The 12027-nt window shown below is 41.6% G+C and overlaps 2 protein-coding genes across 2 annotated transcripts in view; one reads left to right on the top strand and one right to left on the bottom strand.

Annotated features, from left to right (window-relative positions):
* The first annotated feature begins 1390 nt into the window (after positions 1 to 1390).
* Positions 1391 to 3821, top strand: sf3b6 (splicing factor 3b, subunit 6). Its single transcript, XM_084377175.1, has 4 exons — positions 1391 to 1531; positions 2168 to 2286; positions 2866 to 3004; positions 3201 to 3821. Exons 1-4 carry the CDS (start codon positions 1502 to 1504, stop codon positions 3288 to 3290), a joined length of 378 nt encoding a protein of 125 aa, XP_084233301.1. The 5' UTR covers positions 1391 to 1501; the 3' UTR covers positions 3291 to 3821.
* Positions 3822 to 4952: 1131 nt separating this feature from the next.
* The window catches only part of vsnl1a (visinin-like 1a), a 32628-nt gene continuing 25553 nt past the window's right edge, over positions 4953 to 12027 (bottom strand). Inside the window, exons 3-4 of the mRNA XM_084378235.1 lie at positions 8723 to 8938; positions 4953 to 7226 (exon numbers count right to left, since the gene is read on the bottom strand). Of these exons, the coding sequence (XP_084234361.1) occupies positions 7029 to 7226; positions 8723 to 8938 (414 nt within the window). The 3' untranslated portion in view covers positions 4953 to 7028. The remainder of the gene's footprint in view (positions 7227 to 8722; positions 8939 to 12027) is intronic.

The following is a 12027-nucleotide window of genomic DNA, read 5'->3' as shown; positions in this document are numbered from 1 at the left end:
CTGTAACACTGGGTGATCTTGTTCACTTGATGACTGTTCAGACAACCTGGGTACATAAGTATGCAAAAATATAGTAAAACAGACGATCTACATTACATTACATTACAAACGGATGTGATTCGTGAGAGAATATTAAATTCCTGATGCAGTGAAGCCAGCGACACCTGAAGAACTTTTTTCTGGTTGTTTTGTGACAGCTGTCCTACCAAACCATTGTGCAATAATCTCTGTCAGCATAATGTGGAGAAACCTGCTTCAGCACTAAACATGTCGCACAAAACGCTTATTTGGTGTGCCACTTTTATCTCTATATTGTGCTACATTTTGAATAAAATGTAAAACCCGTGACGTTCTTTCTCTCTCGTGGATGTGCACGTCAGTAAAAGTCATGGAAACAGAATTGTGAAATTTTTTTCTGCTGCAAACATCCACTGGAGATAAAAATTTGCATTTTTAAAGGGTAAAAGGAGTAACGAATCGATTCATAGCAATGTTGTTAACAATAACATCCCATTCAAAATATATTAGATGGGTAAATATTACATTACTTCCCTGTCATGTGACCTAGTGACTCCAACCTAATACCAAATTGAATTACTACAAGGGTCACATAGGACACACCTTTTTTTAATGGAGCCTCTTCTATTTCATATCATATATATTTTTATCAGTATTATTTCCTATCACTACACAGGCCACATATGACACACCAACATAGCAAAGTGGTTGTAGCAAACTGAACAACATGTTTTTACATTTTTGAGAATCACAATATGGGGATGTTTGTTTATTGTAAGGAGAATTATGAAGAAGAAACAAATACAACCAAAATTCAAAGATATTCATATAAAATAGCAGAAGCAGTAAAATGTACTCAGAATAGGTGTGTCTCATTTGTCCCATTCAGTAATACAATTCGGCATTGGTTTGGAGTCACTGGGTCACATGACATGGAAGTTATTCAAAAGAAATGCTGAATTTTGATAGAAATATTAATATAAAATAGAAGAAGCAGTAAAATGTAATAAAAATAGGTGTGTCTTATCTGTCCCATTCAGTAATACAATTCGGCATCGGTTTGGAGTCACTGGGTCACATGACATGGAAGTTATTCAAAAGAAATGTTGAATTTTGATAGAAATATTAATATAAAATGGAAGAAGCAGTAAAATGTAATAAAAAATAGGTGTGTCTTATCTGTACCATTCAGTTATACAATTCGGCATTGTTTTGGAGTCACATTATTAGTTATACAGTTATAAACATATAACACATGTCCTGCACTGGGGACAGACTCTTCGGAGGCGCTTCATCAGCGGATCAGGATGTCTTACCCTCCGGAGCCGTAGAGGGCAGCACTGCGCCGCCAAGCTCCATCAACCGGAAACCGGAAGTCCGACACCTGTTGACGACCGCAGCCATTTTGACTGGAGGAGTGAAGAGCTCTGAAACTGCGTGTTTGTTGTTCAGCGGTCTTATTGACACATAAAAGTTCATCACCATGGCTATGCAAGCGGCGAAACGTGCCAATGTAAGTCCGAGCGCGTCGGCGGGTGTTTTCTCTCATGAATGTTACCTATAATATTAGCTTGGTTAGGCTAGAAGCTCCGCGTCACCCAGCGTTAGCATACAGCTAGCCGGTTAGCATGCTAACGTATTGAAAACAATCACACTGCCGATGCTGAAATCTACCGCAATTTTTCCTATTATTTTTTAAGAATACAGCATATCCACTAATTCGGATGACTTTCTTGGGATTTTATGCCATCTGTAGTTTTGTTAAATAAACGTGGCAACACATCCGCTTGTGTAAACACGGCCACAGCGGCTAATATTGTGTTAGCTAAGATGGTTATCGTTGATTAAGCAGAATAACTTCACTGTAGTTAGTCTAGAAGTGGTTTATATGGCCTCTGCTTCTCTGTTGGCCAAGAAGATAACTTCACCGATTGTCATTTCAAATATAAGTTAGTCAAATAGCTAAAGAAAGTTGTAGCTGTTACCATGAGGAAGGTTATCTGAAGCGTGTGTTTCCATTAACTGTTAGCTGCAATTGAATGGCCTTTATGCTGTGATATGTTGTCGTTTATTAAAGGCTCAGGTGACATCGTCATCGACTTCTCTGTGGTTTAACTTGCTGCCTTGTTTTTCCTGCTGTGTGCTGCAGATCCGATTACCTCCAGAGGTGAACAGAATCCTGTACGTCAGGAACCTTCCGTACAAGATCACCGCCGAGGAAATGTACGACATCTTTGGGAAATACGGACCGATACGGCAAATCAGAACGTGAGTATTTATACACAGCTGCCACATGGGTTTAAAAGAAATACGTGGTTTGATCATTGTCATCATTGATATTTGGTGATGAGACGGACCTACAGGGTGTCTGCGGGGTCTTAAAAAAGTATTAAACGTTGATTCACCAATTTAGTGAAAATGAAGGCACTTAAAAAAATGTTAAATGCGTTTTTCAAGCTATTTAATTTTATAGCTTGTTTTCAATATGTATATTTATCCAAATAGAGGTAGGGTTTTCAAATGTATCCAAATAAAATATAAAGTACTGGTATGAGCAGATGTAGTTGTCATTTAAAAAATACAAAAAGACTGAATTGAAGCGAACTGATATTATGACATTTAGTCGCCTCAGTGTGGGCTGGATTTCTTTGCCAGTTGTTAAACAGCGACAGATGGGAGCCTTGTAATTCAGGTCACCTGAAAGAGGATGGGCAGAATATTTTAGAATTCGTCACTATTTATGCAGGGTTGCATTTTCACCTAACTTTCCCCTAAATACCTGTGGGACTCTGCAGGTGTGGGTCTTGTAGTCACTTCCTGTGTGTTTCTCTCTTCCTTGTTTCTCAGAGGGAACACACCTGAAACAAGAGGAACAGCCTACGTGGTTTACGAAGACATCTTTGACGCCAAGAACGCCTGTGACCATCTGTCAGGCTTCAACGTCTGCAACCGTTACCTGGTGGTCCTCTACTACAATGCAAACAGAGTATGTATGAGTGTTACAATGTCTGTAGGCGTCGTGAGGTCAAAGGGCATCATGGAATATGCTTTAGTAAATGTCAAACAACAATACGGTTTTCAGAATAAAGGCTTTGAATCTTTAGAAAATGTAAACACATACCTTGATGCAGTGATTCCAGATGTAATTTAGTTTTCTCTGTTTTCTCGACTCGTCTTTGCAGGCTTTCCAGAAGATGGATACAAAGAAGAAGGAGGAACAGTTGAAGCTTCTAAAAGAGAAATATGGCATCAACACAGATCCTCCGAAGTAACGATCTGGAAACCCCGTCCACCACCACCACCCTTTCTCCTCCACGTCTACAATCTTTCCTTTTCTATCTGTACAAAAATCACATGTTTACGCTGGTATTGACCTTCTGATACCGATGTTAAAAATGTTTTTTAAATGATTTTGTGAAATGAGTTTGAAATATTTGTATTATTTCCATCAGGTAGGCAGTCTGTGAGTTAACATCGGGGCAGGGGGCTGCTGTATGCCATTCATATTAAATATTGTTTCTCAAGTCACCCTTCAGTTAGATTTTCAGAAAAGAACTTGGGTTTGTGTTTCTGTTGAAATGATCGACAGGCGGAGACCAAGAAACAATATTTACCAGGATTTAGTGACTGGTCAAAATATTCACTGTTTTTCAGTCTTTTTGTTTTAAGTTTGATTTAAGTTTTCATCCACCTTTTTAATTTAAAGCCAGCCTTGGTTGAACAGTATGTGATAGCACAGAGTTGATCAGTACCGACCATATAAAGTAAATGGTTTCTGTAAAATAAATGTTCCTTTTCTTAAAGCTCCCGTCTCCTCTCTTCATACGTACTGTACATGTCACATAGCAGAAGCTCTGTCCTCTGCGTGAACCCTTTTAGATCAATAAGCTGTAAACATTTTCCACATTTGCACAGGGGTTATGGGGTTGCCCCGACTCTCGTGTGCCTGAAGCTTCAAACAGCTTGTGATGATGCAGTTTGCTGTATGTGTGTGAGGACAGAAGCCTCCAAATGAAACCGGTGTAATCAGTGTTATTGGTCTACAGAGTCCTGGGCAAACAAACATGACTTCCTCTGAAACCTTCTGCCAGTAGAGCAGGAAGGAGGCAGTGTAGTCTACTGTTACTATTGCTGCCAACTTAAATCATCTGCAGAGAGACTATAACTGTCAGATAAGTGTGGTGGAGTAAAGAGGACAATATTTTCCTCTGAAATACAGTGAAGCAGAGATATATCATAAAATAGAAACAGCCTACAAGCACCAATAATTTGTGTTTAAGTTCACTGCTTGAATACTGCTAGAGGAGCAACTCAACAGGAAGTCATTATCAGCCAGTATGTTGTTAAGTGTTTCTCTTAAATTATTGGATGTATTCAACTGTTGATGAACAGGGAACAGTTAGCTAAACGTAATGGACAAAATGGTGGAAATAGTTAGCTGAACGTCGGCTCATGTAATGTTTAAAACATTTAAAGTAACTGATTATAACAGATAAACAGTTGAATAAATTAGCTTAAAGAACTGAATGATATCTCCTAATAGGTAGAATATATATTACTGGATAAAAAGTTGAAATAGTTAACTGGAAGTAATGTAGTAATGTATTAAAACCTTTAGACTGGTTAGCTTAAAGTAACGGATGAGTATTTGTGTGGATAAACAGTTACATTAATTAGCTTAAATTACTGTCCGGACAGAGAAATAGTTAGCTAACAGTAGGCTAATGCACTTAAAATAGGAAGCTAAAGGTAATGGATAAAAAGTGACAGATAAACAGTTGAATTAATTATGTAAAAGAACTGGATAAAATCTTTAATAGGTAGCTTGCATTAGTCTACTTGATGAACAGTTGAGATCAAAAACACTGGTCTAGATGTACGTCTGCTAAATACTTTGCAGGAGACGGTTTGTGAAGTCAGCAGTCGAGACGAGAGCCCATAGAGTTCCTTTTATTAGATTAAATCACAACACAGGGAGTAGTGCAGCCATGTCGTCAGGGACACAATACATGCTACAAAAGAATCCTTGTACACGTTTGCCTTCGCTTACATTTGGTATCTTGATAGCAATAACAGAGTTGGGATTAGAAACATTGTCTGGCCAAAGATGTTCATGTAAAGAAGTTCAGATTAGAAACTGACGGACGGGCGGGGGACAAGCCACACTGCGGCGAGATGACGATGGACTGGCAATGCTAGATCTTTATTGCAATACTGTACGTTATGACACATCACCTGTCTCCTCTGACCTCCTTCAGCTCTTTAAGCACTGGTAGTATCGATGCAGGCTGGAAAGACCCTGTGGTGCTTTCAGACCGGGGCCAGGTAAACTCACTGAGGAAGATACAAGGTGGCTTACAGGTTATTTCCAAATCGTTTTTTTTTTTCAGGAGGTAACCACGCTGAACTTCTCTACATTTAGTATGCATCAGTACGTGTACAATGTGTGAGAGAGGGGAGTAAAAAAGTACAAAAAGATTGACTGATCGGTAAGAGAGAAATACTTCGAGGGGTCAGGGAGGGCGAATAGTCCAACCTACGAAAAACATGGCTTCACAGTAAGGGCTGTCCTCTACTAGTAACAGTGTATAATGAAACGCCATTCACTTGCTCCTCGCACTACTTAGCATTCATTTACTTCCACTGAAAAACACAAACGAGAAAGTTAAGATGCTGCGCGGGCCTGACAGTGTCGTCTTCTCCTCTGAATTTAATCGTAAGTGATATGCAACCTGCAGGCTAAAATCAGAAAACTGGATGTGATGGTGACACATAACTAACTGATAACAGTAAAGATGAATTACTTCTTGAGATCCAGCTAAAGGAAGCGTCATTCATTCATTCTCCGGGGGAGGGGGAGGATCCTAATCTTAAAATGCTCGATTTCACATGCATCCAGTCCGTTTGCTTCAATAATGCATCAATTTATCTCTTTTAATTGTTTTTAAATCTCCGGTCCAAAACGATGGGTTCCTCCACATTCAACATCTACTCAGTTGTAACGAGATAAGTGTGTTTAAGATGCACGAGGGGGGGGCAGGGTTTAGTTCTTAGCAACATACACTACAGTTTAATCTACGAGGAAACATGCTCCCACAGTTAAAGCAGTCAAAAGAAAACGTCTCGACAGATCACAAAAGTTACATCCCATACGACGATACTTGTAGAAGGACCTACTGCTAGATGATTTTTTTTTCTCTCCCTATTCAGTAAAAATCTTTTCTCACGGCTTCTCCCGAGTGTCACTTGATAAGGCTTTCTGTCTGCAATTACAGGATGCAAAATGAGGAGATTTTTAAGGCAGAACCTAAAGGCATGCAAATTAACTACGTTTACATTGTTCTTTACTGACAGTACAAGCATGTTTCTGAAGGAAAAAAGTTGGACAAACCGCTGATCCATCTCTTCTAGAGCTAACGTTTCGAGACGATGGATAGAAGTGTCTTATCGGAGGCAGATACATCATCATAGGAATTTGGTTCAGTCGACATTACTCGGTATTATGAAACACGTACAGCTAGCGTCAGTAAACTCGGTAACGATAAATAGAGTAGCGGCAAATTCAACGTAGCACATCACTGATGCGCAAGCTCCAGTAGAATGAAACTTTATGGAAAATACTTTGCACACTTCACATTTTGGCAGTTGATCTTTGAATAATTTAAATATATATTCATATTTATAGATCTATATATATATATTATTTGTGCGTGGTGTTCTTATGTAGTGAGCGGTGTGTGTGTGTGTGGGTGTATGTACTGTGTGTGTGTGTGTGTGTTTGTGGTGTGAGTGTGCACCTGCACTCTGTTTGTATGTTGTGTGTAGATCTTTTTATAGCAAATAACATTCTCATGCACACGAGTGTTTCAAACACAAGAAGCAGATCCATTGAAAGGTAGTCCAAGCATATATTTTTTTTTCAGTGGAAATAGCTGCAAACTGAATGGAACATGAAATTTCTTTCTGTGCAGTCCGTGGCGGCTGGTGGAGCGCTGCGCTCGCCCTCCTGCCTATTTCTGGAGGTCACACTGCAGCAGTAATACGATGGACGGGTCGCTCTTGGCCGCCTCTTTGAACTCCTCCAGCGAGATCTGGTCGTCGTTGTTCTTATCCATCTTGGAGAAGATCTTGTCCACCCTCTGCTCGGGCGTCAGGCCGTCCTCGTTCATTTTCATCATGATCACAGTGCCCACCATCTTGTAGATCGCCTGCAGGGGGAGAAAGAGAGCAGCAGATCTTTAGACGAGATTGGGTTTCATCTCAAGTCTCTTAATGCACCCATGTTTCCTTCGCTTGTGTCTTTTCCTGAGCGATGCAAGGAAAAGACGTGTGAGGAGAGGAAGCAAGGAACCCAGGAAACATGTTAGGGTGTCTAAGTGACCAGCACAGATGGAGCCCAGCTGGCAGGATACAATTTTGGCAGCTAATGTTTCTGCAAACCACAGATACATTCACATTTGTACATGTCACAGGCTGCTAACATATTGACATTTCTGCAAAATGTGTCATATCAAGTTCACATTACATCAGAGGTGGATGTGACCACAGTTCACCAAGATGGTGGTTTTTTTAAACATTTGTAAGCGTGACACCTCTGGATGTTTTGAAAGAGACCTCTGGAAAATGTTCCAGCCGTGTTTGTGGCGACAAAAGCAGGTGTTTTAATCCAAAACATGATAGTTTCTGAACACTAAACAAGTGTTTCTTTGTAATCAGAGCATAAGCAAACTGTTGCAACATAAAGAAATGTAAAGTTGGTAAACATGCAGAAACCGACGTTATTCTGGCTCACCTGTCAGTCAGCTCGACGCTCGGTTAGTAAAAATAAGGATGCACAGAAATGACAGCCTGTGCTATTAGTTTTGTTTTTTTTACTGACGTCCTCCCACATGAGAGAACAGAATGTGAAAGATTACATCCACACATGCATGAATACATTTATTCTATATTTGTACTATGTGCAGATCAGAACCACAGTTTGTTGGTGGACTCCACTGCTCAGATGAGACTTTTCTACTGCTAACCTGTTTTTATTCCAATCTAAATATTTAAGAGAAATAGATACTCCCCTCTGTAGCATATCTCACATAAAGGAGGTTATTGAGGTGTCGTGTTTACTGCAGAATATCATATAATCTCTCCGTCTGTCTGAGTATTGTATCATCCACGAGACAAAGTGCCCCAAATTCTACATGAGTCGGCTCTAAAAATGTGCTTTTACCTCTTGTTGCTTGTTTCATATTGTTTGTGTTTATGAATAATTCATGTCATGTCAGACCCTGCAGGCTCAGCCCTCTGCTGCATAACCTTTAACCAGATATTTAAAAAAATAAATCTAAAGTGCTGCATCCCTGTGAATCAGCTGGTTAAAAAACATGTAGCAAAGCAGGAGAACGTTAAAGAAATAGTCAAAGACATTCTGGGAAATAAGCGTTTTGCTTTTCTTGTTAAGAGTTAGAAGAGAAGACTGACACCACTCGTGTCTGTCGGCTAAATATGCTGCTCAGCTGTTTCCCGTTTTCATGCCGCCGTGTTTAGCGTGCCGACGTGAGAGCGCTTTAAATGTTCTCATCTAAATCTAAGCTTATTTCCCAGAGTACTAATACCTAAGTATGCAAAGTAATCCTAATACTTCTAACCTGAGTAAACTGAAACACAAAGTCAACTAAGCGCTCTTAAAAAGATTATTTCTTTACTGCCATACCTCGATGATCTCCAGCATCTCCACCCGTGTGATCTTGCCGTCTCCGTCCAGGTCGTACATGTTGAAGGCCCAGTTGAGTTTCTGCTCGAAGCTGCCTCGTGATGTGATGGACAGGGCGCAGATGAACTCTCTGAAGTCGATGGTGCCGTCGCCGTTCTTGTCGAAGGTCCTGAAGGCGTGCTGGGCGAACTTGGACGCGTCTCCGTAAGGGAAGAACTGGAATGATGGAAAAACAGGGAAACAGAGGATGATAGTCAAGATTGAGCTCCCTGTGATGCACCACCCGAAAGAAAAACAAATACACCACATTAACCGAACGACAAAGAACTATTTGCATTTAAAATCAATGGACATTTATTACCTGCAGTCATCATTCAGTGCTCTCCAGCTCTACCTTTGCAAACGTATTCATGTGTGCTCGCATCACAGTCCACTCTGCATGGTGGCTTACAGGAGTCTCGCATATATGCCGTATAGTTTCTAGCCTGTCTTTTCAAACCATCTACAACCTGCCGTGCATCCTAAGAGATTTATCGGGAATTCTTGTTCTCAAATAAATAATAACAGCTTTGAGCTCAGAGCAACGCTACAGACTCTTATTCTTGTATAATACTATTTCCCTTTGAAGTGATTCATCAGACCAGTACAGGAATTATTAGGACAACAGCACTGGATCGCACAGTGACAGTGAAATAGATAAAACATTTATGCTCTTTGCACAACAGAAAAATTGCTTTAATTCGACCGTAACCTTTTTTTGTACGCTGATGCTAAAGTCTTCCGCCCTGTAACTCAGATATAGATTACAAATACCAGGGATCAGCTCTGCTCTCTGTATTAGTTCAAACTTAAAGCTCCTCTGCAAGTTGGCAGTCAGAGCCATCCATGTCATCAGTGCGCTACTCGTACACAAGGTCAGAGGTTAATGCAGAAACTCTGTCGACGACCACTGAGCCCTCCTCATCTCCTGTACACCATGAACCCCCGTGGATAGCCGCGAGAAGCTGAGCGATTCATTAGATACAACCTTCCACTTGACCTCTCTGGTAAACGCTCTCAGAGCCGATGGGTAATCTAAGCTAAGCGGGGATGCTCTCCGAGGACTCGTGGAAATAACTGCAACAGCCTTCATCACTGAAACGCAACAAACCAGAAGGGAAACATTTTGTTTTATTAGAAGAGAGAAGTGTCTTGTAGTTTATTTTCTATGTATTTAAACTATAAATAACATTTTTAGACGGAAAATAAGGAACGGCTGAAAAAAGTCAGTGAATGGTCGAAGTAAATACAAAGAGGAAGCAATCATTTGCAAACAGTATCTGTTTTATGAGTGAGTTGTGATCAAACTAGGACGTTTTATCATTTTAAGTTGACATGGAAACCTTGTTAGCAGAGCAGAAGCAACATAATCACTGACTTGGAGTAATTTTTCTGACCACCTGAAGTGTGTTAGCTCTGTTTTTGGTCGCCACCAACTCCTGAGGGAAATATCTGGTTCTGTAGGGCACGCTGTGTGTCAATAATTTGTGTATGTAACCTCATTTATGTACATGGAAGGTGATATTCTGCCTTATAAGACCATTTGGGTGGTTTTGTGGTTAGTTTTCTGCTGGAAAACCCTTTGGAGAGGTCGGTGCGGGTGACCAGAGTTTGCCTCCTGTGTGGAAGTAGAGTGGAAATATTATTTTATCAATGGTTCCAGATATTTAGAAAGGAGCTGAGCATGCAGGGAAACGGTGACACAGCGGCGATATGAATTGATGTTTTCACTTTGCATCAATGCTATTGGATCGTTGATCATTGAATCGATATAACGATCCGGATCCATGTATCGTTACACCCCTAGTGAAGAGTAACGGGAAAGCCTCTGTCTGTGGGGAGCACCCTCTACCAGCTGAGCTACCCTAATTACGGCAGCTTTAAAGTCCCAGAAAAGAAGCCAGAACATTAAAAAGCAGTTGGAAAAAAATCTGAGCAGATCCGAGACACGTGGACTTTTCTACAGAGACTGTTCTACACCGTGTCCTTGCACGTGTGCAAAGCAGACTGTCCTGTGGTACAGAAGTGAATTAAAAAAAAAAAGGAAGTTGAGGCTATGAATCCTAATGGGAGGGGAGATAGAAGGAGAGTGGAGGGAGAGAGAGGTAGAGAAACGGACGAGGAGGTGGATAAATAAGACAAGGTGAGACAGCGAGAGTCAGTTCGGGTTGCAAAGCTGCCCATCTGCAATGAGGTCCCACCCATGTAAATTGTGCTGCAGCAGCAAACCGATCAGACTGCAGTGAGAAGTTAACAGGCAGAAGAGAGAAAAGATGAAGGAGGAGACTACAATGGGTGTGACAGCGATCCAGGTCTCTATCTGCTCTCCTGCTCAGGAGAAGCCAAACTCATTTAAAAAGGAGTAAGTCCTCTGGGGGACGGGACGCCGCCTGACACTTTCTGCACAAATGCGACGTGGCTTTCTCTCCCACGAGCGCTGCCTCCTGCCCCCGTATGGCCTCGCCTCGGCTCATCTGTCCCGAGCCCTGGAGGGACGGGAGGAGGAGGAGGAAACACATGGATGGACGGGACAATGTAGGAGCTTTGAGAGGGAGGGAGGGAGGGAGGGAGAGGGGAAAAAATGAGAGGGAGGAGGAAAAGGTGTCAGGGAAGTGATGCGGGAGCGATGTCGATGATGGGAGGGAGGGGGAGAGAAAAGCCACTGCGGCTCCTCGACAATCTGGCAAAGTTATGAAACACTTTGTTATGTAAAAAACAGAGAGAAGACAGAAAGTGGGGCAGACTGTGAGATTCCTCCATCTGAGTGTCTTCGGTTGGTCTTTTCTGTCTTTGTCACATGCAGAAGTATTGTCAGACAGCAGCCGTCGAGGATGAAAAACAAAACCTTCACTAGATGGCACACAATAACCACTTAACAACAACGATGACACAGTCGGGACCCGGAGCCAGCGTTCCCTCGCCTTTACGGCTACGGATATTAGGCTGTTAACATTTCCATTAAGTCTTATTCCTCTCCTGATTTGGCTCCCGTTTGCCGTTACGGCTGTTTGATATGGCTGTTTGGAGTCGGCCATCAAAGGACAGGCTGAACGCCAGACGCTTCTGTCCACTCAGGGAAGAGCCAGGCGGACGGGCACAGCTGGCTTAATAAAGGCTAATGTCGCCATGTGTCAATGAGTGTGTGTGGCGAGGCCTATTCTGTCAAACAGCAGTCTTACCCCAACACTCAACCTCCGCACACACACACACGACCCCAAACATGCTGCTGTTAAATGGAACATTAAAGCCTTCGTAATCAGCCTGCA

The sequence above is a fragment of the Pagrus pagrus genome, assembly GCF_965226575.1.
Source record: "Pagrus pagrus genome assembly, chromosome: 16".
Taxonomy (NCBI): domain Eukaryota; kingdom Metazoa; phylum Chordata; class Actinopteri; order Spariformes; family Sparidae; genus Pagrus; species Pagrus pagrus.
This window is presented reverse-complemented; position numbering and strand designations above follow the sequence as displayed.

What these genes read in the sequence shown, in the direction of transcription:
- sf3b6 (XM_084377175.1), top strand. Translation starts at nt 1,502, where the DNA reads ATGGCTATGCAAGCGGCGAAACGTGCCAAT. An exon ending in AAGCGGCGAAACGTGCCAAT is followed by an intron (nt 1,532 to 2,167) that starts GTAAGTCCGAGC and finishes TGTGTGCTGCAG; the next exon opens with ATCCGATTACCTCCAGAGGT. An exon ending in CCGATACGGCAAATCAGAAC is followed by an intron (nt 2,287 to 2,865) that starts GTGAGTATTTAT and finishes CTTGTTTCTCAG; the next exon opens with AGGGAACACACCTGAAACAA.